The 26,317-nt window shown below is 51.0% G+C and overlaps 1 protein-coding gene across 1 annotated transcript in view; it reads right to left on the bottom strand.

The window, feature by feature from the left end:
- The window catches only part of HPS4 (HPS4 biogenesis of lysosomal organelles complex 3 subunit 2), a 951,717-nt gene that overhangs the window by 387,329 nt on the left and 538,071 nt on the right, over positions 1 to 26,317 (bottom strand). Inside the window, exon 9 of the mRNA XM_069619373.1 lies at positions 17,760 to 17,796. Coding sequence (XP_069475474.1) covers positions 17,760 to 17,796 — 37 coding nt within the window. The remainder of the gene's footprint in view (positions 1 to 17,759; positions 17,797 to 26,317) is intronic.

Genomic DNA, 26,317 nt, shown 5'->3' with positions numbered 1-26,317 from the left:
TCTGACCACGTCTCTGCTGCCAGACAAAATCTCCACTGGCTCCCAGTGGAAAAGAGTGGTCTTTCGGACACTCTGTATTACACACCAATGCTCCACTAGAAATGTCCTTAGATATCTTGCTCAGAGACTGGGCTGGATGCCAGAGAGAAGGGTCCGGAGATCAAAACTCAAATCTTCTGCTCATTCCCAAGGCAAGACTGGCCATGATTGCACAGAACACCTTTGCCCACACAGCCCCCAGTTTATGGAATGATCTCCTGCCTGACCTGAGGGCTTGTAGTAACTTTCTGAAAATCAAACAGGTACTCAAGACACTCCTTTTCTCCTAGATACTTTTGCCCACACTTGCTCTGTCCCTTCGCTCTAAACTGCTCTTGTCTTATATGTATGTCATTGCGCTCTTATGCCTTTGGGACATGTCGATGCGCATTACAAATAAAATAAATAAAACGTACGAGCCCAGTGGTCCCTCCAATAGAAACGGTCTAGACTCCGAAGGAATATTGGGTAGCCCGATCATGCTTCATTGCGATTTGTTATTCAACGACCAAGGACGGCGGATGCATTTGAGCAGACTCCCAATAGCGGATGCACCAAAATGTAGGAGCAAGCCTATGGAGGGAAGCTGCAACACTCAGGTAGCGCCGGCAACGCTTACTGCGGCTGCCCCTTAGAAGTTATATATTTTAGGATACTAGTTGTAAAGTATTCACCCTCTGTCATCTACTTTTCAAACTTGGTGAAGGGTGTGTGAGAAGCAGATATGCCTGAGCATGCTATGTATAGCTGGGCGATTGTTGTGAGTTGGGAAGAATGGGGGGGCCCTTGTTGAGATGTTAAGATATGAGAGACCCTTCCAAATTACAAATCACAGCTGGGAATATTAGAATGGTGAACTGGAAAATTCAGGGTCTCAGTTATATTAAAAGAAATAGAGTGCTAACATATTTGCGCAGGTACAGAATTGACGTAGCACTACTACAAAAGACATCTTACTGCAGGAAGACAGGACATGTGCGAAAAAATGGCGAGGGCATATAGTGGGCTCAACTTATTTCGCATATGCCAGGGGGTTCCTAATTTGGGTTGCACCACCCGTACCGTTTAAAATACTTCAGACCAAGACAGATGAGGAAGGAAAGAAGGATGGCTCTCACATATGGTTTCCTAGAGAACAAAGTAGTATGCATTATTAATACATATGCCCCAAATCATGATGCCACTTCCTTTTTTAGGTCATTATACTCCAGACTCAGTCCCTACAGGAACAGTGCCTTGTTATGGGGAGGAGGCCTTAACTGTACTCTGAACCCGGTCTTAGACAGGTCTGATAGCAAATCTACGAAGCTTGCCCCTGCCACCAAAACACTCAACACCCTATTGAAATCCTTTGTGTTGTCTGATATCTGGCGGGCTATTCTTCCGAAATCATGAGGATACTCACATTATTCTGCCCCACACGCTGTATACACTAGACTAGATTTTATCACGAGTACTGAATCAGTAGTGGAATTCATTGAAGCAGAAGGAACAAGTTACTTACCTGTAACTGTTGTTCTCCAGCATGGGTCTGGCATGGATTCACATGCTCATGAATATTCCCCGTCGTCAGGCTGGGAATCCTCGGTTAAGAAAAAATCAGTATCAGTTTAGTTTCTGATCTGACTTTCGTAGTAGTAACCAATCACTGATTTCTGCGTCATACTGACCACAGCCAATGACTGCCCTCTCCCTAAGCCCCGCCTCTGGCAGCCATCCTCAGATTTGGTAGCACGTGTAGTCGCAGTTGTTAGGGAGAATTCTCTGTTTAGGCTGAATTTCCCTACCTAGTGAGTCCCCCAGCAGCTTTGCTGGATTTCTGGGGTTTCTTTTTTTCTCCTGCCAAGAGTGAGACTCTTTTACCCTCACTCTTGGACATGTTGAAGTGTGTTTTCTTGGTTAAACCTTGTGTTGAATGGGCTATGGGGTCTTTTACTCCATAGGGCCTCATGTATTTTTGTGATGTGGGTTACACAGCACCCTCTGTGCCGTGACCCAGGGGTGTCCTAGGGACTCCCCAACATAGACTCCATACCCTGGGACTGACTACTGTCTCCCAGGGCATGTAAAGTCACCAAGGACTTTGCTAGTCTTGAATCCTGAACAGAACCAGTACAAACCATCATATTGTGGACGTACTGGCTGGGGCAATTATATTGCCCCAGGGTCTGTTAGTCGAGGGGGCACGTCTCCGTCCCCCCTGATCGAGTTTTGGCTGGTGGCAGTGGAAACTACTTTTTATATTCGACCGCGAATATTTCCCTATGGGATTTCCCATTGTTTTAGGCTAACACATTTAATTATTTATTTACGGTAGCCTTAAACATACCGCCGGTTTATATATTTATTATTATAACTCCGGTTGGGACTTTTTGCCAAAACTTGATTCTAAAATGGCGTTGGCGTTCGCCTCTGTAACTCTGACCCAAAGTGGAGCCCTTTGTTCCACTTTTGGCGGGCTTCTCCACAGAAGCCCTCCAAAGTGGTGCCACTCTGTCTGGGGTACTTAGAAGGGGTGGAGGGGGATTTAGGCACCCTGGACTGAGTTACCTTGGTAACTCAAGTCGCACTCCGTCCTGATTGGCCCAAGTGGTGAGCCGGCCGGCTCACCACTTAGCATGTTTGAGTGACAGCTAGGCTGGGTGAATGGGGGTTTGCTGCATAAAAGCAGGGCTTTGGGGACTGGAACTTCAGAAGTCGCCACAGGACCAAGAATCCGACGAGGGAAGAGCTGAGCCGACCTGCTTCGACGACATCACCCGGTGGAGCCCTGCTGAACCGTCTCACCACTTTTCCCGACGACCGAGGAGAACTCTTAACGGAGTGGCTCCTTCCCTTGACTGGTGGGGACAACCAGTTTTCGCCTTCTTTTCGCTTCTCGAGGTATCTCGTGGCCGCCTTGCCAGTGCCAAGCACCCCGGCAACCGGAACCCCACCACTTTTACCCCAACCACGAAAGTCGGTACAACCCTTTAACCGGAGGACTCCGCGGCTGGTTTCTTCCCGGGCAGTGCAACGACCTTCTTCTTCTGCTCTTCAGCGAGAACTTCTTCTCCCCTGACCGACGTCGAGCCTTGCTGCCACTGCCTGGAACAACTGCCACCGCTGGAGGACCCGTTCCGCTTAAGGTACCGTGTTCCGCCTGGCTTCCCTTGCCACCGACTGTACGGGGTAGATTTAGCCCCCGGCTTTCGAACCTGGGAGTGCCTGGAACACCCTGGCTAAACTTTCTAAGCCACTCTAACCTCTTTCTAACTCTTTGCAAGACTTTGAATCCCTAATAACAGTGTGATCTTGGGCACATTTTCGCTCCGGCTACTCTAAGAGTGGGCCCTGCCTAGTGACTTTTGCTCACCTGTGACTTTGTGCTTCTTTGAGCCTATTGCAAGTGTTCTGGACCTTAGAGTGGTGTGTTTAACCCCTTTCTGTTTCTTTTTTTATCCCTTCCTTGAACCTACTAGAGTGTCATCTAACGTTAAGCACTCACCTCTGTTTTAATTATGTGGTGTTAACTTAGAGTTGGCTAGATAGGAGTAAGGGTGGAAACTGCTTTCATTATAACTGTGTTTGAAGTGTTTTTACTATACTTTGCTAGAGTGTCTGCAACTTATGTGTTCTTGAAAATAAATAACTATATACGTTTGAAACCAAGCTCTGGTCAGTGTTTGCTTGTGCTATTGTGTCTGAGTACATATTGTGTATACTTTGCATACTGCCTAACTCTTCTTGAGGGAAGTCTGACTGCTCAGCCACAGCTACCAGGTAAATCTGGGTGGTACAGACTGCTACCAAGTGGGTTTACTGCTATACCTGTAGTCTTAAATCTTTTGCAGTGTTCCCCAAGGGAACTGCACAGGTTTCTGCCTAACAGCAGTATGACCAAGTGAAGAGCCGCAGAGGGGTAGGAGGGAGGGTTCGCATGTGAATCCATGCCAGACCTATGCTGGAGAACAACAGTTACAGGTAAGTAACTTGTTCCTTCTCCAGCATGGGGTCTGGCATGGATTCACATGCTCATGAATAAGAGAATACATAGCAGTACACACATGCACAACCACGGGAGGTGGCAACAGGCTCAACATTAAGCAATACAACAACTCAACATTAAGCATCTCTTACCTCCTCACCAGGCTCACCTTAGGCAAACAGGTTGCGCAGCACTGCTTGGCCGACCCTGGACTCCTCCCTGGAATCCCGGTCGACGCAGTAGAATTTCGTGAAGGTGTGCGTCGACCTCCACGTAGCAGCCCTGCAGATGTCCAGCAGGGGCACACCAGATAGGAACGCCGTGGTAGCTGCGATTGCTCTGGTGGAATGGGCTCTCGGACGGCCGGGCAGCGGTCGGTTTGCCAACCGAATACAGTACATGATACAGCCGGAGAGCCATCTGGAAATGGAAGCCTTTGAGGGAGCCTTCCCCTGATTGACAGATCCAAAGTTCACAAAAAGTTGTGACGTCTTCCGAAAGCTCTTCGTGCGGTCCACATAAAACTTCAGCGCTCTAGCCACATCCAGCGAGTGCAAAGTCCTTTCAGCCGGCGACGAAGGTGACGGGAAGAAGACAGGCAACACCAAGGGTTCGTTGAGGTGAAAGTCCGACGGCACCTTGGGCATGAAGGAGGGGTGCGTCCTGAGCACTACCCTCGTGTCGTGAAAAGTCAAGTACAGGGGCTTGCAGGAAAGGGCCTGAATCTTTCCCACTCGTCGTGCGGAGGTGATGGCCACAAGGAACGCTGTTTTCCACGACAAGAACTTCAAAGAAGCTGAGTGCAGAGGCTCGAACGGAGGTCCCATGAGCTTGGTCAGCACCACGTTGAGCTCCCATGCCGGGGCCGGCGCCTTCACCGGCGGGAACGATCTGAACAGTCCCTTCATGAACTCCTTCACCAGACGATGAGACCACAAGGACGTCAGTCCCGTGGTTCTGGTGTATCGGGAGATCGCAGCAAGATGAATCTTGATGGAAGCGTGTGCTTGTCCAGCCTTGGCCAGCGTCAGTAGGTACGGCAGTACTTGCAGAGCCGTAATCCGTAGAGGGTTAATCATCTGTGCGTGGCACCAGACAGAGAACCTCTTCCATTTGTGTCCGTAGCATTTAAGAGTTGAGGACGCCCTGGCCTTTGCAAGAACCTCTCTGCAGTCGGCCGGTATGTCATAACCTCCAAACTCTAGCGCAGCAGGAGCCAGGCCTGCAAGTACAGCGACTTCAGGTCGTGATGGAGGATGGCACCTCCTTCCCTGGAGAGAAGATCCGCGTCCACTGGCAGCTTGATTGGTGGGGACGCTGACAAGTCCAGAAGGTCCGGGAACCATAACTGCCTCGGCCGCGCGGGTGCGACGAGTATCATCCTGCACCGTGACCTCTTGAGCTGGTTGATGAGCCGGATCAGCAACGGCAAAGGAGGGAACGCGTACAGAAATAGGCCCTCCCAGGGGGAACGAGAAAGCATCGCCCATGCTCCTCGGCTGGGGAAACCTGCTGGCGAACCTCCGGCACTTGGAGTTCGTCGCCGTCGCGAACAGATCGATCTGGGGTGTGCCCCAGCGTCGGAAGAGGCGGTCCACTAGATCCCGTCATAGTTCCCACTCGTGGCACGAGCGCAGCTCTCTGCTGAGCGAGTCAGCGATGGTGTTTTTTATTCCTGCCCGATGAAACGGCACCAGGAACATCCCTTGGACGACGGCCCAATGCCACAGATCCTGCGCTTCCTTGGACAGGGCTGGGGATCTGGTACCGCCCTGCTTCCTGATGTAGAACATGGAGGTGGTGTTGTCGGTGAAGATCCTCACCACCTTGCCCTTGAGGGACGGAAGGAAGGACCTGAGGGCCCAAAACACTGCACGGAGCTCCAGGACGTTGATATGGAGGGATTTCTCCGTCGGAAGCCAAAAGCCTCTTGCGTGCAGATTTTCGGTGTGCGCTCCCCACCCTTCCAGGGAGGCATCTGTGATCACTGTCTTCTGGTGGCCCGGGGTCTGGAAGTCCATGCCCGCCGTCAGATGCACGCGGGTGCCCCACCACCGGATCGCTCGTCGGAAACTCTCGTCGAGTGTGATCCTGTCCTCGAAGCTGCCCGTCGTCTGGACCCAGAGAGCGTCCTGGAACTCCTGCAACGGGCGCATCTGAAGCCTGCACAGGAGGATGAGATAAATGCAAGAAGACATCATCCCGAGGAGGGATTTGATGGACCTCACCTTGGCCGCGCCCGCAACCAGCATCCGCTGCACCTTGCCCAAGATGGCCCTCGTTCTTTCCTCCGACGGAGAGGCCAGAAGCGCCACTGTGTCGAGTTTCGCTCCCAGAAACAGTGCGTCTTGCGCGGGCACCAGGTGGGACTTGGCGTAGTTTATGGAGAATCCCAGGTCCGTGAGTAGTTGGACGGTCCTCGCCGTGTGTTCCGCGGCGAGCTCCCTTGTCTTTGCTCGGATGAGCCAGTCGTTCAGGTAGGGGTAGACGTGGATCCCCTCCAGGCGCAGCCGCGCTGCCACCGGTGCGAGGCACTTGGTGAACACCCTGGGTGCCGACCTCAATCCGAAGGGAAGGGCTCTGAACTGGTAGTGACGCCCTTGGACCACGAATCTGAGAAACTTTCAGTGTCCCTTTAGGATGGGGATATGGAAGTAGGCATCCTCCAAATCCAACGACGACAGGAAATCGCCCTCCTCCAGCTGACCCAGGACGTGCTGGAGGGTGACCATCCGGAACTTCTGTGCCTTGATGAGTTTGTTCAGTCGTCGTAGGTCCAGGATGGCACGCCATCCTCCTGTCTTCTTCACGAGGAAGTATCTTGAGTAAACTCCGGAGCCCCGAAGCCTCTTTGGGACAAGCTCGATGGCACCTTTCTTAAGCATTGCCTTTACCTCCAAGAGAAGTTGAGGGACGTGATGTTCCTTCCTGGCCACGGGGGGGCGCGCGGGCACTTCTTTAGAAACTCGAGCGCGTGACCCTGGGCCAGGGCGTCCAGCACCCAACGGTCGGTGGAGATAGACTCCCACACGCCGACGAAGTTCGCCAGCCGGCCTCCCACCGAGGTGCTTCGGTGGGGGCTCGACCCCACGCCCGGTTCAGTCCTGCTTCGACGAGGCTTTGTCGCCTTGTCATCCCGGGCGACGACGGCGGGGTCCGCCCGACTTGCCTCGTCCCCTCTAGGCTTCCGGCGACGACGAACGGGCCGCTTGACGGTAGGTGGAATATCCGCCGCCGGAACCTTTGGAGGCACCCTGCTTGCCTCCGGTGCTCCGAAAGGGCGGCCGTCGTTGCTGGAGAACACCAAGAGCCCGGGCCGTCTCCGTGTCCGCCTTGATGGCTTGCAGGGAATCGTCCACTGTTTTCCCAAACAGGTTGTTCCCGTCGAACGGCATGTCCAAAACTCTGGTCTGCACGTCCTGCCGGAAGTCCGTTGCCTTGAGCCATCCACGCCGTTGCCCAACTGGCGAAAACCAGTATCAGCGATGTCCGTCGGTACCGTAATGGCGTGGTCTGACGCCCCTTCCCCTTCCTGCAAGATCTCCAGGGCCTCAGCCCTCTTGTCGTCCGGTAGGAAGTCCAGCAGGGGGGCGATCTTGTACCACAACTCCCTGTCGCAGCGTGCTACGATAGCCAAGGCGTTGGCAGCCTTAATCGTCGTCGCTGCCGATAAGATGACTCTGCGTCCCATCGTGTCCAATTTCTTTCCCTCGCCGTCCGGGGGGGAAGTTGACGTGGAGGCCGATGCCTCCCCCGCTTTCTTCCTGGCCGCCGCGGAGACGACCGAGTCCGGGGTCGGCTGTGCCCGAAGGCACAAGGGGGCCGCGTCCGGGACTAGGTACTTCTTCTCGTACCGATCCCTTCTCGCAGGCGTTGTGGATGGGTTCTTGAGGAGGCAGAGACCCTCATCCCAGATATCGTCCAGTAGGGGTACAGTGAGGACCGTCTTCCTCTTGGTCTTGCGCCGTTGATAAAGGAAGCCTTCCTTCCTTCTTCTCTTCCGGGCAGAGCTGGAAAAGCTCGGATGCCCTGGCGATCATGGCATGAAACGATCCAATCTTGTCAGGCGGGGAAACCCGGGGAGGAGGTGACGACGGAGGATCCTCGCCGTAAACATCGTTGTCTGTACTCGTCGTGGCCGTGTCCGTCCCCGTGTCATCCCCCCAGGTCGTGGACGGGGAGGAGGGCTGAGATGGGCGCGATGGTTGAAAAGGAGGTGGAGGATGAATCCTTCTTCTCTTAGGAGGAGGGCTCCCAGAAGGGCCTGGCTCCGGGTCCCCCGTCGGGAGCGGTTCCTCCATCGGTGGTAACGGCAATCTCGTCCTTATCTCCGAGCATAAGGACTGTATAGCCAACAAAATGGCCGCCGAGTTGTCTTGCGGCACTGGCTGAGGGGGTTTCCGACGGGCGGACAGGAACCTCGTTGGTACCCTCGACGTTCTCGTCGCCCCCCTCGTCGGGGTCCCTCCCGACGGGCTGGTCTTCCTCCACGCCAATGCCGTGGCTTAAGACATCGATCAGCTCCTCTTCAGAGGTTGAGGCCGAATCCACGATGGCCTCCTGCCCCCCCTTTTTCTTCTCCGTCGGAGGTTTCACGGGGGTCCTGTCGATGGGCTTGAAAGAGGACTCCCTCCGCGGTGGCAGGGAGACTCTGGGCCCCGAGGTCGCCTCCACTGGTGTAGCCTCCACAGGCTGAGCCAGGGCCGCCGCGACTGTCTCGATAGAGGCCTTGGCCGGGTGGATCAAGACTTTCGTCACCTTAGGTGCGCTCACCGCCTTCTCCTTAGGGGGGTGGGGGTCACCGCCTCGCTCCCCCTCCGAATTGACCTTCAAGCTCGACCGGGGCCTCTCCAGAAGCTTCGCTGGGTGCTCGGACTTCCTCTTACCCGAGCCAGAGCATTGGCTCGTGGTTGATGGCGCCGGGGAGGTTGCGCCCTGCCTGGCAACCGAAGAGCCCGACCGTTCGGCGCTCCTGGTGCCCGCAGACTCGCGGTGCTTGGCCTTCTGTTGGGCCCCCGTCGCCGGGGCGCCCTCAAAGGTCTTAGAAGACCGCTCAGACGACTTCTTTTTCTCACCTGACGGGCTCTTCCCTTCCAGCCAGTTGGCGAGACGCAGATGGCGGTCCTTTATGGTCCGCTCCGACATGTTCCCGTAAAACGCACAGTCCTTCTCCACGTGCGTCTTGTCCTCCTGCAGGCAGTAGAGGCAAAGGGAGTGTTCGTCCTCATTGAAGACATTCTGAAGCTGGCATGCAGGGCAGACCCTGAACAGCTTCCCGGGCGTCGAGCTTCCCTTCTCCTGGGCCATGTCCGAGATGGGCCTGAGAAAGTGCTGGAGTCCTCCAAAAGCGTGGCTCGACGAAATCTTCACCCTTGAGGGGCGTAGAAGAGAATCCGACACGGGTCCCCGTTGATTGGATATAGAAACTGTGGAGCTTGAGGCTCTTTGACCGAAAAAAGAGAGAATTTCCTATGAAAAAAGCACGAAAACGCACTAAAGCTCAAGAGCAATAGCACGAGGATCCCAACACTTGAACGTGCGGTAAAAATCTGAGGATGGCTGCCAGAGGCGGGGCTTAGGGAGAGGCCAGTCATTGGCTGTGGTCAGTATGACGCAGAAATCAGTGATTGGTTACTACTACGAAAGTCAGATCAGAAACGAAACTGATACTGATTTTTTCTTTACCGAGGACTCCCAGCCTGACGACGGGGAATATTCATGAGCATGTGAATCCATGCCAGAGCCCATGCTGGAGAATATAAAGCTTGTGTCTTGTTGCATCACGCTCCATTACTCCTCATATGGCATTTTGCTCCCCTAAGCCAATTTTACCAACATGGAAACTAAGAAGTGAAGCCTTACAAGATGTGATATTTAGAGCCCAAATAAAAGAGCATTCAAAATCCCTTCATACAATATACTGACAGCGTTGCTTCTGTTGGTACATTATGGGAAGCATTTAAGGTGGTTATCAGTGGTGAAGCGATTGCTATATCAGGCGGAATACAAGCGGGAATCACTCGAGACTTAGCTAAGGCTGAACAAGCTTTAGAAAACATAGGGAGAAACAATGCTAATGTGAACATGGCATCTAAAACGAAACACAGTTGTTGAGACAGAAGTGTTTAACATACTGGGAAAGACTGGGTAGATTTAATTACAGGCTTCTGGTATGGCTTTATAAGAGCGACACTAAATGGGAAATTATCTGTTCCAACAACAATGGCCAGGGTCTCCCGTGTAACACACAAGTCGAGGTCAATACCTCCTTTTTTGAATATTATAGCACCTTATACAAGGAGGATGCCACTACTCATCACTCAGACCTACATGGAAGCTTTGGATCTGATTGATCTCCCGTGTCTAGACAGAGCAGCTGCAGAGTCGCTAGATGCCCCTATAACCTTAGACAAATTACTCGCCACCATCAGGACCTTGCCCAAAGGGAAAACCCATGGCACAGATGGCCTGCCAAGTGAATTCTACAAGGAATTTGCAGAAGACCTCGCACCAGCAATACTAGACATGCTGACGGAAGCTTAGGTGGTGGGCTTTCTTCCATTGAGTTTAAGAGAATCGGTAATACCCATCCTCCAACCCAACAAACCTGCAATGGACTGTGGTTTATACAGATTCTTATCCTTGTTAAAACAAGATAGCAAAATACTCTCTGCACTCAATCAAATAGACTGAAAAATATGATTGTGAAATTAATACATCCAGATCAAACCGGTTATGTGCCGAGTAGAAACACATCATGGTACTTGAGACACTCGCACCATATAATCGTTAGTACCAAGACAAATGACTGCCAAGGTGCTGTTGCTTCCCTAGACGCTGTGAAAGCATTTGATTCCATTAGATGGGTATGATTATATGCAGCCCTAACAAAGTTCGGAATCTGGCTTGGTTACCTCCGGTGAGTACAAATGCTATACACCAAGCCGATGGCCAGGGTTAGAACAGGTCAACACTTATCAAAAAAGTGGGAACTTGGAAAAGGCACTAGACGGGGGTGCCCATTATCCCCGATACATTTTATCCTTGCTTTGGAACCGGTTGCAGTGTTCCTCAGAAATCAGTATCAAGACGCAGGCATATATGTAGATGGAGTACAACATTTAATATCCATATACGCAGATGGCATGCTACTCTATATACAGCAACCAGAAGTTAATCTGCAGTACATATTTGATGTTTGCGATTGCTTTGCCGAACTGTCGGGCATCACTGTCAGTCAAGAGAAGTCTTGTTTGTTCCCACTAGTTGGCCTGACTAAGAAAGAAAAGGACCTGCTACCAACCCAAGTGCTAAAATGGAACACGGACATTTTTCGATACTTGGGGATAGATATATACCATGATCCCTTGGCTGGGCACAAACAATACACAAAAAGCATTGTACAGTGCCACAAAGTCCATGAACCTCTGGGGACGATTGTCCCTATCGTTAATGGGCAGAGCAGCGCTACTAAACACGGTAGTCCAGCCCAGACTGTTACACTATTTTGTGAAGATTGCACACAATATTCCCAAAACGTTTCTTTGGCATGGTAGACTCAGCGGGCCGACATTTTCTATGGAAGAACAGATGATGTAGGATGGGGTACAAGAGGCTATAAGAGTGGGATCAGAGTACCACAATTTGAACTTTACTACCTAGCCAGTCAACTGCAGTTTGTATCGGATGAACCAACACTTGACACTTCCCTGCTGCAACCGGCAGTAAAACATTTTTATATAAAAGAGATTTTGTGGGTGCCAACCCCCCATCTTGGGCAACAATCCCACCTGGTAACATTAGGCTAACGACTGTGGCATAGAGCCTGTAAGATACTTGGGTTCAAGGACCCCTTTCCCCACAGATCCCCTTGGCTGCAGTCTTGTCAGATGGACGGCAGTTACGATCCGGTATACGTAAACACTGGGAGACCTTGGGGGTTGTCACGATCGGAGATCTGCTTCAGGACGACACATTAATGGACTTCCAGGCGCTGATGGAACGCACGGGTATACATAAGGGACAATACCTACTTGATCAAACCATAGCAAACGCACTTAAACGACGATGGCTGACACCTCTCGGACAGGTAGACACGCACGCTGCAGTGGAATCCGTATTCGACATGTCGGAAGGAGGGAAAGGGGGATATGCAGTGTCTAGACTTTATGACTTCCTCCTCTCTAGTCATTCCTCCACTGACCTGAAGGCACAGGAGAAATGGGAAAAAGACTTGGGTATGCCCTTCACAGATACAGGATGGCTGAAAGTAATCAGGTATCACAAATAAGTTTCTAGAAATGCCACTGCAACTTACATAACTATATATAACACGGAGCTTTTTAACGCCTCAGACGATCTCCAGCTTTAATGGCTCCGACAAACAATACTGCCACAGATGCAATGAGGAGACTGCAGGGATGTTACACATGTTTTGGTCATGCTCAAGAATACAATACGGGCGGAAATTGCACATAGAATGTCAGGAGGAGATATGATCTATGTCCAATCCCCAGCAGCCTGTCTAATGGGAATTTTCACAATCTCGAAGAACCCACAATACATAAGTAAGATGAAATACCTAGCCTATGTGTTAGCCAAGCATAGTATAGCGATGGCCTGGAAATCCCTGGAAGGCCATGTGGTGGAGATGTGGTGGAGCGACTTACAGAAATAGAAACTGGCAAAAACGATGGTTTGGCAAAGAGTGGTCAACCAGGGCTTAAACAAACTCAGTGACGATAATGTGTCCTGAAATGAGCTAACTTAGACTTTGTTTGCACCGAGGACTACTGTACCTGAGAGTCAGGATTCCCTGCAACGAGTAATAACCTAACACTGCAGATACAAGAACAGGGGAGTGAACAAACAGTGGTTGGATAGGCAGAAAGGACCAATAAAGGTTGGTTTGTAAGGGATGGGGGGGTTGGGGAGTAAGGTACTGAAGAAACAATAGATACAGCATGAGGTTAATATTATGTATGAAGCTCCATAATGATGCATAATGATAAATGGTGTACACGTTGCTGTTTTTGGAAAAATCAAATCAAAATTGTTTAAAAAACAAAATAAAAAAAATAACTTGTCCGATCCGTAAAGTATCGCAATCAATTATCAAAACACTGACATTTAAATGAAATGATCAGGAAGCCCAATTTATCGCCGTTCCTACATCATCTTCAGGTCAAAACACGAGAGTACCCCTCTTCCAGGGAGCAATATTTGGGGCAAGCCACTGTTCGCAGGGTGTGCAAGATTCAGAGACTTCTCAAGGAAACGTGTGGTGAACACTGGAGGAAGCTATGGCACTAGTCGGCTTTCTGCAACCCCTTGAACTTGCGAACTTTGGCCAAACAGCAGAGCAGTAGGAACTTCAGCTAGCATTGGCGTAGAGGGTGAAGGGGAGCGTGAGGAAGGATTCATGATGGGCATTGCTTCATGCAGTGATGTGACAGTCTTCTGTTCTCCGTCAATGGAACGAATGACTGCACAGGGGAAAGATATTTTGGGCCTTGTTACATAACAAAAGTATAAAGGCGCAGAGAGCCCTTCTCTTGGCCAAAGTGAACAAAGCAAGGTCCTGTAATAGTAGACCAAATGGAGGACCCTCTGGAGGCTGTCATAATGTCTCTGTAGCAGAAATAGTGCACGCTAGACAGAACATCCGGTAACCATTTGTTGCAAAACTGAATGGGGAAGTATACTCTTAGGGTATGGTGAAGTTCCAAATCTTTGTCTTCTAGGCATTGAAAAAGAGATCTGAACAGGCCAAGCACATAGGCGTTGAAGTCTGAATCCTGAATCTGCACAGGGACACTTCTCAGGCATACAATATGCCTCCTAGAACTGTTCGCCAAATCCTCCAGTTGCAGCTGTAATTGAAAGCTATGGAATTCAAGCTCATCAAACCTGTTGGCCAATTGGGAGAGCTCATAGGAGTGTTCGTGTGCACCATTGTCTAAATCGTCCATACAGGACTCCGTCAAATCCAGACGTGTATTGATTGCAGACAATTTATTATTCCTCCCCTTGTGTCTTCTATTCCCTCCAACATAAGATCAAACCTGGTGGCAGGTGAAGATACATCAATCCACTCCTCACCTTTTGCTTTAATTTGGACAATGGTAGGGAGTTCAGATTTCCTAGCCTTTTCTTAATTGTGCATCAGTGCCAGTACATCGTGACCTTTACTGCTTTCAACTGCCTCATAGGATGTCCTCATGAGTCAGCAATAAGGGAAGGGATGGCTAATCCTACACATCCGATGTGTGTCATGCCTGTGTGTAAAGGAGAATTTCAGGCCAGACGCAGTCCTTTGGTCAAAGTGTTTAGGTACAGGTAATAGTAAAAATGGCCTCCAGGAACAACCATCAATAAGAGGTCAAACTGATTAAAATTCAGTGATAGTTTGTCCCAGCTAACAGCAGGCTACTTCAAACCCACAATTTGAGCATTTAGGTCAGCGGAATCCAAACAGAACAGCCGCCAAGGAAGTTCCTCGTCCAAAACGGGATTCCTATTTGTCGGAGCCACTAGATGAGTCTCAGGCGTGGCGTCAGGTGCCATCTTGGATGGGCTTGCAGGTCCAACAAGAACACTTTGATCTCAGTGTCAAGTACAAGGAGCCGAGTTGGAGGAATTAAGATGTGTTCAGGACATAAGCCCAACCTCAAGGTCCCTTTTTGTAGAAAATTCAAATTACGTAGGTTGGCAGTAGACCCATGGTTTCCTGTGCGCCGACAGTGCTTCCATCGAGCACTTCTGCAACAGCAATCAGCTTGGCCACGCCCCCCGATCGACTTCTTAAAGAAACTCCTTCCACTCATGTTACTTCACAGCATTTCAGGTTCTCTAGGGGTGACTCGGCCACTGAACACCTTGGGGCTCCAGACTCCCTGGCAGCATTCCAGTCTCAATTTTGGTTTGCAGTGGTTCACTACTTTCCTCACAGATTGGTGATCTCTGTGATTCAGAAACGTGCCAGAGTCTGGTGCTCCCAGTCTCTGCAACCTTGTAGCAACTTGGGGTTTGCAGTGTCCAACTTTCCCAGTGGCTTGATACTCCAACCCCCCCAAATGCCAAATGTCTCCAGTCTCGGCACAGCAGGACCTTGTCAATGCTTCTTCCAACACTGAAGACAAGCTACTCAGGTTTACCCCCAATCAACAGCAATGAATCCTGTTAAGCAGCTTTATCCAGCCCGTGATACAGCATGGATGATGAATGCACCAAAATGCCAATCTAACCATTTTGTACTGTAGCATGACATTTTTACTAAATGTCTGGCACAGATTGTTAGTAAAAATGGCATGCCACAGTAAGGAATGGCTAGACTGGCTTAACCAAAATTCCAGTCTAGCCACGTAATAACACTAATCAAGTTTGCTTTATTATAGATCTGTGATAAAGCAAGCATGATAATTGCTATGTGGTAGATCAGAATCAGGGGACGGACAGTGTGGCATTGTAGTATACTTTATTATTAAATCACAACCTTCACGGTCCCTAGCTCCAATGTTCTTGGTCCTACTCTATTAAAAAAAACAATCAAACAGTGCCACTAGGATGATGTTCCAAAACAAGGAAGTTGTCTGTCTGGAATCCTGTACTAATCAGAGTTCGGTCCCTACAAAAGAAATACACAAATCCAACAAAAGTACTGTAGCGAGTGAATGGTGGCTGCTCTCAGACTCCCACTCTGGGGTGTCTTTCTCAATGAGGCTCCTGGCCCCTCGTGAACAGTCCAAGCAAGTACTTTGAATGATTCTTAACTCACTCTCCCATCAGCACAGTTCAATCAAAGCTAATAAAATGTATGTCTGTGTCTTCCCCTGTGACGGTGTGCCTGGCGTTCTCTCTTAGGTAAGTCCCTGCCGCTTTCGTCCTGGATGTTTATCCCACCTTGGGTTTCAGTTCATCTCACCCTGCCTTGGGGCCAGTTTCCTCTCACCCTGCCTCAGGATCTCACCATCGTCCCCTCACCCCCACCTCAGGGTTATCTTACACCCCACATCTTGGGGATTTACTTCTTCCACATCACCTCAGGGCCATCGCCCACCCCTTCCTTGGGGCTTCACCTGTTCCACACCCCTTCCTTGGGGCTTCACATGTTCCAACCCATCTTTGGGTCATCTCTTCCTCTCCCAGCCTTGGGGGTGTCACTTCTTTCACACTGCCTTGGGGTTGTATCTCTCGCACCCAGCTTTGGGTGTTTCACTGAGTTCACCCCACCTTGGGGTCGTCTCTCACAAGCCACTTGGGACTTCCCTTCTTCCGCGCTGCCTTGGGGTAGGGTTCATTTCATCCTACCACCTCTCCTCCACTCTCCCAGTTCCCTGGAGCAACTGTGTACCTCTTTGCTCGTGGCTGTGCTCCATTGAAGACTCTGGGAGTTTGGGCAATGTGTATGGACTACTTTGGCTTTTTCTTGGTACGCCACATCAGAGCTCTCCTCCTTCGCCTGCCTGCTTTCTAAGGGACTCCAGCGCCTGTCTCTCGAAACCCTGATTGCCGGGTTGTTTATTCTCCATGCAGCGCCTCTTAGCTGGGCGCTCCCGATTCATGCAAGGGCGTAGGTGTTCTTCTGGCTTGGCCGCAGTCGCAGCTGACGCTTCACAGAGGCTCTCCGTTTCCTGCCACTCTTCCCAGGACATAGGTTGTGTCTTTACATCTCTGCTGCAGTCCCCTTCCTCCTGGTTCCGTTATCCTTCCCTCAGTTAAGGGGTGGCAAATGCTCTTGCGTTAAGACAAATACTGTGTATACAGAGGACTGGAAATCACACCAGCCATTCTTACAAGATGTTTCAAGCCTTCATATAGCCCAACTCCCTTGTAGCCAAAAAAGACATTGGGGTCTTGGGAATAGGGAGGATAACTTACGCCTTTCTACAGATTGTCTAAGGGCGGGTCACCCCCAGTGGGTTCGCTGCTTGCCCGGTCTCTTATGACGTGTTTAGTTTAGCAGGCTCACCTCCTTAGACCCAAAGAGGATGACTCCCCCATGGGGGAAGAGGAGACAAATTTGTCAGAGCTAGCATGCCATTTTGGTGTAGCCAGTCTAGTCATTTCTTACTATGGCATGACATTTATTACTCGGCATCTATGATGAAGCAAACATAAGTGGTATTACATGTTGGATAGGTTTTCTTACTGTGGCATGGCATTTTGAATGGCTAAGCCAACAGGAGCACATGCTGGAACTGCTGGAACTGGGATATATTGGCAGAGCCAGCTTGGATATGTTTTCCTACAGTATTCTTACTGGTATTATGCGCAATGCAAACAGGAGTATTTTCTTATATGGGAATACTGACATATATAAGTGGGGAAGCCAGCATGGGAAGGTATGTGCACAGCCAGCGTGAAAATGTTTTTTCATACTTCTATATATTGTGGGGAACGACATCATGAAAATGCATTGGGGAATGCTTCGGGACATTGTTGGTGACTTGCATTTTTTTTTCATGAGGTACTATTCAGAAATATTGCAAACTGGCTGTTTACCCAATTTTTCTGAGAAATTATAATTATTCAAAACTTTTCTCGAGGGGAGAACCGCACTGAAAACAACCCCAAACCCCTTGTATGGTTGGTTCAGGCTTCCTCGCTATGCTCAGGTCACCTTGTGTATTTGTATCAAATATGTATGCCACTCCAATTACAAAATTTACCAGCCACCACTGTCTAACAAAGTTGAAAAAGAAAATGTTATAGGGAAGCAAAGTGTCCCAACCGCTTTACTCCTAAAACTTACCCTGTTCTTGGGAAACATTTCCAGCTCGGTCAGCATTCTGAAATTGAGAAAAATATAAAAATTAGTCACTGCAAGGCAATCAAAGAGCGTGCTGATCGAACAAGCTAATATGAGAAGCAGCTTTGCCAGAAACATTTCTTTTTCAATCCAAAAATACATGAGAGGGGAAAGAAACACTCCAATGTATCAATGTATTAAGACAATCGCTTCTTAAGTAAAGGGGGAGGGGTGAGTAATACATTTGGCATACTTGGTTTTTAAATTTATACTCGTGTAGGGATTACTAGCTGTGATTGGTTTGCAAAGGTGCATAATTTACTTTGTAAAATAAAGGATACCACATTCTTTAAGGAATAGTACAGATGCTTTGAGCAAGAAGTTGAAGACAAATAAAAACCCTTTTGGACTAATTGCTCTATAAATAAAGCAGAAATTCAGTTAGTTTGTTTCTTATACAATTCCAAACCGTTCCATCAATCTGCACCAAATCTTGCATAGCTACCTGCTAGGACCCTCCAGACATTACATTTGGACACCCCGCCTCTTCACACGGCTTTCAGCCCCTTCACACGAGACGGTTGCCTGAAATCAGTGAAACTTCAATGTGGTCATAGAAGGATGGACAAATCTCATTTTAAGTGTCTCGACAGGAGGAATACAACTCCCTTTTGAAGTCACTGGGACACACGATTTCTGAGATGTTTGCACCGCAGTGCATCACGACAGGAGGGGAGAGCGCACAGAAGGTCCAGGTATGCTGCAGCATACCAACTCTCGCTTACCCTCCACATCTGCTCTGGGGGATGTCAGCCAGCAAAACATGCCCATTCTCAGTGCAGTTTACTTCAGAGTGCAAAGCACATCAAGCAATAAGTAACTCGGAACAATGACCTACAGGATCATTGATTTTCAACAATTGAGGAGCATGCATTCTCAGCTGCAGTGAGTAATGTTCCTCTTGCCCTTGTTTGACAGTCACGCGAGTATCAGTCTGTTTTGGTGGGGTCTGCTTTCTTCAGTGGTTCCCTAGGCTCTCACCATACTGCATTACATGGTGATTCTTGAAGTCCTAAAACAAAGCACAGAGTACTTGAGCCAGACCTGAGGGTGCAAGGCCTTGGGTAATCGACACTGGTAATAGAATCAACAAAGTACATGCAGAGTGATCAGAGACTGGCCCCTTCCGACTCCCTTACCACGCCTAAGGGGTGGGTAGATAGACTCAGACATACGCGCAATGGTACGACGCCTACCCCAGGGTTTCCTTCTAGTATATTGAGGGAAGTGGTGAAAAAGCATTCCCCCCTTTTGAGAAAGTAGGTCTGTCCAAAACCAAAGATGGGCAGGCTGGCTCTTCACCCTTTGCAGGACATAGCACCATAATCCTCTGCACCCAGTTTGGGGCCACCAGAATGGGATGGCACCCTATTGGTCACCTGTGCAAGATCTTTTGTAGAATGAGTGGGGGTAAATGTATACCGGGTGTTCCCATCCCAGAGAAGACTGCATAGCCCAAAGAGTTCACACCTGTTCTCTTCCATGATGCATATAGAAGGTTGCTTCTTGTTCCCATCGTTTGCGATTAGATGTAGGAATGGTGCCACACGGGAGTGGTGTCCGGTGGGCCTCAAAAACGGGATACAACACAGCTTCGAAGTTCCCATTTGTGAGGGCATGAGATTGCCTGCCAGTAAGCCTGCTCACAGTTTCCTTTTCCACCATATGGCAGACAATCAAAGAGGATGAGTAATTCGGGCACCAGTTCCTAATCTCCACTGTGAGAAGGCAGAGTGCATGAGAATTCATTGACCCCATATGTAAAACATGATTGTCATGTTGATCAGAAATAGCTGCCTATGAAGAGAGGGTGGAAAGTTCACCCGAAAACCACTTTCAATTCCAAACAGATTATGTGAAGGTGAGGTTTTCCCTGTCTCCAGAGATGGTGCACCTCCCAAGAATTAGCAGATTCTCATGCATCTGTGGCAACCGAGATCAAGTCTGACTGAGTTTGCGCATCCCAAGACCACTTTAAGTGCATTTTATATGCAGTCTTGTTTGAGAAGGTTTACTACAAGACAAAGTCCTCCAAGTGGTGGCTCTGTGTGTTATAAGAGCCAACAATCAGATTCATCCTGAGAAACAAATGCTTAAAGGATCAGAGTCGAAAGTTTTCTTTGCTGCAACTATAAAGAGTACACCACTTGTTGATCACAATGTATTATTTATTTTGTCCTTTTCTTCATTAAAATAGAATTACATTGATTTTCTTAATATGAAAATACAAAAATGTAGAATTATGAATACACATCTCGCATCTATTTGACTTTGCACCCGTGGACACCTTCACCACAATCTTTTGATGGCACTGCTTTTCGAGCACAATAAATTATCTTTATATATCTTGCTGTGATTTGCCTAGGATGGCTCCCTTGCATCCTAGTGCTACATAAGGAACAAGTTACTTACCTGTAACTGTTGTTCTCCAGCATGGGTCTGGCATGGATTCACATGCTCATGAATATTCCCCGTCGTCAGGCTGGGAATCCTCGGTAAAGAAAAAATCAGTATCAGTTTCGTTTCTGATCTGTCTTTCGTAGTAGTAACCAATCACTGATCTCTGCATCATACTGACCACAGCCAATGACTGCCCTCTACCTAAGCCCCGCCTCTGGCAGCCATCTTCAGATTTGGTAGCACGTGAAGCAGCAGTATGACCAAGTGAAGAGCCGCAGAGGGATAGGCGGGAGGGTTCGCATGTGAATCCATGCCAGACCTATGCTGGAGAACAACAGTTACAGGTAAGTAACTTGTTCCTTCTCCAGCATGGGGTCTGGCATGGATTCACATGCTCATGAATAAAGAATACATAGCAGTACACACATGCACAACCACGGGAGGTGGCAAAGGCTCAACATTAAGCATTACATCAAACTCAACATTAAGCAATTCTTACCTCCTCACCAGGCTCACCCTTAGGCGAACAGGTTGCGCAGCACTGCTTGGCCGACCCTGGACTCCTCCCTGGAATCCCGATCGACGCAGTAGAATTTCGTGAAGGTGTGCGTAGACCTCCACGTAGCAGCCCTGCAGATGTCCAGCAAGGGCACACCAGATAGGAAAGCCGTGGTAGCTGCGATCGCTCTGGTGGAATGGGCTCTCGGACGGCCAGGCTGCGGTCGGTTTGCCAACCGATGACAGTACATGATACAGCCGGAGAGCCATCTGGAAATGGAAGCCTTCGAGAGAGCCTTCCCCTGATTGACAGGTCCAAAGTTCACAAAGAGTTGTGACGTCTTCCGAAAACACTTTGTGCGGTCCACCTAGAACTTCAGCGCTCTAGCCACATCCAGCGAGTGCAAAGTCCTTTCAGCCGGCGACGAAGGCGACGGGAAGAAAACAGGCAACACCAAGGGTTCGTTGAGGTGGAAGTCCGACGGCACCTTGGGCATGAAGGAGGGGTGCGTCCTGAGCACTACCCTCGTGTCGTGAAAAGTCAAGTACGGGGCCTTGCAGGAAAGGGCCTGGATCTCTCCCACCCGTCGTGCGGAGGTGATGGCCACAAGAAACGCTGTTTTCCACGACAAGAACTTCAACGGAGCCGAGTGCAGAGGCTCGAACGGAGGTCCCATGAGCTTGGTCAGCACCATGTTGAGCTCCCACGCCGGGGCTGGAGCCTTCACCGGCGGGAACGATCTGAACAGTCCCTTCATGAACTCTTTCACCAGATGATGAGACCACAAAGACATTCGCCCCGTCGTTCTGGTGTATCGGGAGATCGCAGCAAGATGAATCTTGATGGACGCGTGCGCCAGTCCAGCCTTGGCCAGCGTCAGTAGGTACGGCAGTACCTGGGGAGCCGTAATCCGTAGAGGGTTAATCTTCTGTGCGTGGCACCAGACAGAGAACCTCTTCCATTTGTGTCCGTAGCATTTAAGAGTTGAGGACGCCCTGGCCTTTGCAAGAACCTCTCTGCAGTCGGCCGGTATGTCGTATCCTCCAAACTCTAACGCTGCAGGAGCCAGGCCTGCAAGTTCAGCGACTTCGGGTCGTGGTGGAGGATGGCGCCTCCTTCCCTGGAGAGAAGATCCGCGTCCACTGGCAGCTTGATTGAAGGGGACGCTGACAAGTCCAGAAGGTCCGGGAACCATATCTGCCTCGGCCACGCAGGTGTGACGAGGATCATCCTGGACCGTGACCTCTTGAGCTGGTTGATGAGCCGGGTCAGCAATGGCAATGGAGGGAACGCGTATAGACACAGGCCCTCCCAGGGGAACGAGAAAGCATCGCCCATGCTCCTCGGCTGGGGAAACCTGCTGGCGAACCTCCGGCACTTGGAGTTCGTCGCCGTCGCGAACAGATCGACCTGGGGTGTGTCCCACCGTCGGAAGAGGCGGTCCACTAGATCCTGCCGTAGCTCCCACTCGTGGCACGAGCGCAGCTCTCTGCTGAGCGAGTCGGCGATGGTGTTTTTTATCCCTGCCAGATGAAACGGCACCAGAAACATCCCTTGGGCGACGGCCCAATGCCACAGATCCTGCGCCTTCTTGGACAGGGCTGGGGATCTGGTACCGCCCTGCTTCCTGATGTAGAACATGGTTGTGGTGTTGTCGGTGAAGATCCTCACCACCTTGCCCTTGAGGGACGGAAGAAAGGACCCGAGGGCCCAAAACACTGCACGGAGCTCCAGGACGTTGATATGGAGGGACTTCTCCATCGGAAGCCAAAGGCCTCTCGCGTGCAGATTTTCGGTGTGCGCTCCCCACCCTTCCAGGGAGGCATCCGTGGTCACTGTCTCCTGGTGGCTGGGGGTCTGGAAGTCCATGCCCGCCGTCAGATGCGCGCGGGTGCCCCACCACCGGATCGCTCGTCGGAAACTCTTGTCGAGTGTGATCCTCTCCTCGAAGCTGTCCGTCGTCTGGATCCAGCGCGCGTCCAGGAACTCCTGCAACGGGCGCATCCGGAGCCTGCACAGGCGGATGAGATAAATGCAAGAAGACATCATTCCGAGGAGGGACTTGATGGACCTCACCCTGGCCGCGTCCAGCATCCGCTGCACCTTGCCCATGATGGCCCTCGTCCTTTCCTCCGACGGAGAGGCCAGAAGCGACACTGTGTCGAGCTTCGCTCTCAGAAACAGTGCGTCTTGAGCGGGCACCAGGTGGGACTTGGCGTAGTTTATGGAGAATCCCAGGTCCGTGAGCAGTTGGACGGTCCTTGCCGTGTGCTCCACGGCAAGCTCCTTCGTCTTTGCTCGGATGAGCCAGTCGTCCAGGTAGGGGTAGACGTGGATCCCCTCTCGGCGCAGCTGCGCCGCCACCGGTGCAAGGCACTTGGTGAACACCCAGGGTGCCGACCTCAATCCGAAGGGGAGGGCTCTGAACTGGTAGTGACGCCCTTGGACCACGAACCTGAGAAACATTCGGTGTCCCTTTAGGATGGGAATATGGAAGTAGGCATCCTCCAAATCCAACGACGACAGGAAATCGCCCTCCTCCAGTTGACCCAGGACGTGTTGGAGGGTGACCATCCGGAACTTCTGTGCCTTGATGAATTTGTTCAGTCGTCGTAGGTCCAGGATGGGACGCCATCCTCCAGTCTTCTTCTTCACGAGGAAGTATCTTGAGTAAACTCCGGAGCCCGAAGCCTCTTTGGGACGAGCTCGATGGCGCCCTTCCTGAGCATCGCCCTTACCTCCAAGAGAAGTTGAGGGACGTGATGTTCCTTCCTGGCCACAGGGGGGACGCGAGGGCACCTCTTTAGAAACTCGAGCGCGTGACCCTGAGCCAGGGCGTCCAGCACCCAACGGTCGGTGGAGATGGACTCCCACACGCTGACGAAGCTCGCCAGCCGGCCTCCCACCGGGGTGCTTCCGTGGGGGCCCGATCCCACGGCCGGTTCAGTCCTGCTTCGACGAGGCTTTGCCGCCTTGTCCTTGGCGACGACGGCGGGGTCCGCCTGACTTGCCTCGTCCCCTGTAAGCTTCCTGTGACGACGAACGGGCCGCTTGACGGTAGGTGGAAAATCCGCCGCTGGAACCTTTGGAGGCACCCTGTTTGCCTCCGCCGCTCCGAAAGGGCGGCCGCCGTTGCTGGAGAACCCCAAGAGCCTGGGCCATCTCCGTGTCCGCCTTGATGGCTTGAAGGGAATCGTCCACTGTTTTCCCAAACAGGTTGTTTCCGTCGAACAGCATGTCCAAGACCCTGGTCTGCACGTCCTGACGGAAGTCAGTAGCCTTGAGCCATCCACGCCGCCTAAGGCACACGCCGTTGCCCAACTGGCGAAATCCAGTGTCAGCGATGTCCGTCGCAATTGTAATGGCGTGGTCCGACGCCACCTCTCCTTCCTGCAAGATCTCCAGGGCTTCCACCCTCTTGTCGTCTGGTAGGAAGTCCAGCAGGGGGGTCAGTTTGTACCACAACTCCCTGTCGTAGTGGGCTACGATAGCCAAGGCGTTGGCCGCCTTAATCGTCGTCGTCGCTGCCGACGAGATGACTCTGCGTCCCATCGAGTCCAATTTCTTTCCCTTACCGTCCTGCGGGGAGGATGACGTAGAGGCCGCACCCCCCCCGCTTTCTTCCTGGCCGCCGCGGAGACGACCGAGTCCGGGGTCGACTGTGCCCGAAGGCACAAGGGGGGCGCGTCCGGGACCCGGTACTTCTTCTCGTACCGATCCCTTCTAGCCGGCGTCGTGGATGGGTTCTTGAGGAGGGCGAGGCCCTCATCCCAAATATCGTCTAGTAGAGGTACAGCGAGGACCGTCTTCCTCTTGGTCTCGCGCCGTTGATAAAGGAAACCTTCCTTCTTCTTCTCTTCCAGGCAGAGCTGGAAAAGCTCGGATGCCCTGGCGATCATGAAGTGAAACGATCCAATCTCGTCGGGCGGGGAAGCCCGGGTGGGAGGTGACGACGGGAGATCCTCGTCGTAAACCTCGTCATCCGTACCCGTCGCGGCCATGTCAGTCCCCGTATCATCCCCACGTGTCGTGGACGGGGAGGAGGGCTGAACAGGACGCGATGGCTGAAAAGGAGGTGGAGGATGAATCCTTCTTCTCTTAGGGGGAGGGCTCCCAGAAAGGCCTGGCTCCGGGTCCCCCGTCGGGAGCGGTTCCTCCGTAGGTGGTAACGGCAGTCTCGTCCTTATCTCTGAGCATAAGGACTGTATAGCCAACAAAATGGCCGCCGAGTTGTCTTGCGGCACTGGTTGAGGGAGATCCAACGGGCGATCAGGAGCCCCGTCGGCATCCTCGACGCCCTCGTCGTCTTCCACGTCGGGGTCCCTCCCGACAGGATGGCCTTCTTCCACGCGCTGGGGAGGATGCGCCCTGCCTGGCGCCCGTAGAGCCCGACCGTTCGGCGCTCCCGGTGCCAGCGGACTCGCGGTGCTTGGCCTTCTGTTGGACCCCCGTCGCCGGGGCGCCCTCAAAGGTCTTAGAAGACAGCTCGGACTTCTTCTTCTTCTTCTCGCCTGACGGGCTCTTTCCTTCCAGCCAGTTGGCGAAACGCTGATGGCGGTCCTTCATGGTCCGCTCCGACATATTGCCGCAAAACGCACATTCCTTCTCCACGTGCGTCTTGTCCTCATGTAGGCAGTAAAGGCAAAGGGAGTGTTCGTCCTCCTTGAAGACATTCTGAAGCTGGCATCCAGGGCAGACCCAGAACAGCTTTCTGGGCGTCAAGCTTCCCTTCTCCTGGGCCATGTCCGAGATGGGCCTGAGAAACTTCTGGAGTCCTCCAAAAGCGTGGCTCGACGAAATCTTCACCCTTGAGGGGTGCCAGAGGCGGGGCTTAGGTAGAGGGCAGTCATTGGCTGTGGTCAGTATGACGCAGAGATCAGTGATTGGTTACTACTACGAAAGACAGATCAGAAACTAAACTGATACTGATTTTTTCTTTACCGAGGATTCCCATCCTGACGACGGGGAATATTCATGAGCATGTGAATCCATGCCAGACCCCATGCTGGAGAATAATGAATACAACTGTTTCAGAACCAAGAAGAAAAGGTTTTTTCATAACATTCAGAGAGTTATGGTTCTGGAAAGGTACAGAAAGATCTGTTTACTTCATACAGACAGGTTATTTAATATTTACATGAAGGTCACGTTTCTGTTCTTTACTATAACTGTAGAACATTCTGCAGGGTTATACAGTTGCAGGGGCTATTTCATTTTGACAAACAATTTGGTTTTAGAAATTATTTATGACCATTTGTACAACTTCGGTCTGGTGTATTTCTGAGTTATTGTTGGTAGTATATTCTTTCCTTCCCCTTATCTCAGGGCAGGGTCCTGCGGTGTCCTTTTCATCTCCTACTATGATTTCTGTGTACAATCTCCAGCTGCAACAAAGAAGTCAAAGAGCATCCTATTAGCTAAAGATGCCCATTTAAAATAGCCCATTATCGTATTATTGAATAGTGGGTGAAAGTACCTGATAGTATTGAATACTTGTCGTGACTATGGCGGTCACTCGTTATGTGAGGGAAAGCTCAATCACTGCACCTGTAAAACGCAACATCACATATTTAAGTGTGTTGTATGTGGGCACATTATTTTT

Source organism: Ambystoma mexicanum, chromosome 10, assembly GCF_040938575.1.
Source record: "Ambystoma mexicanum isolate Mex_15411 chromosome 10, UKY_AmexF1_1, whole genome shotgun sequence".
In the NCBI taxonomy this organism is placed as follows: domain Eukaryota; kingdom Metazoa; phylum Chordata; class Amphibia; order Caudata; family Ambystomatidae; genus Ambystoma; species Ambystoma mexicanum.
Note: the sequence above shows the minus strand (reverse complement) of the source record. Positions and strands in the feature narration are given on the sequence as shown.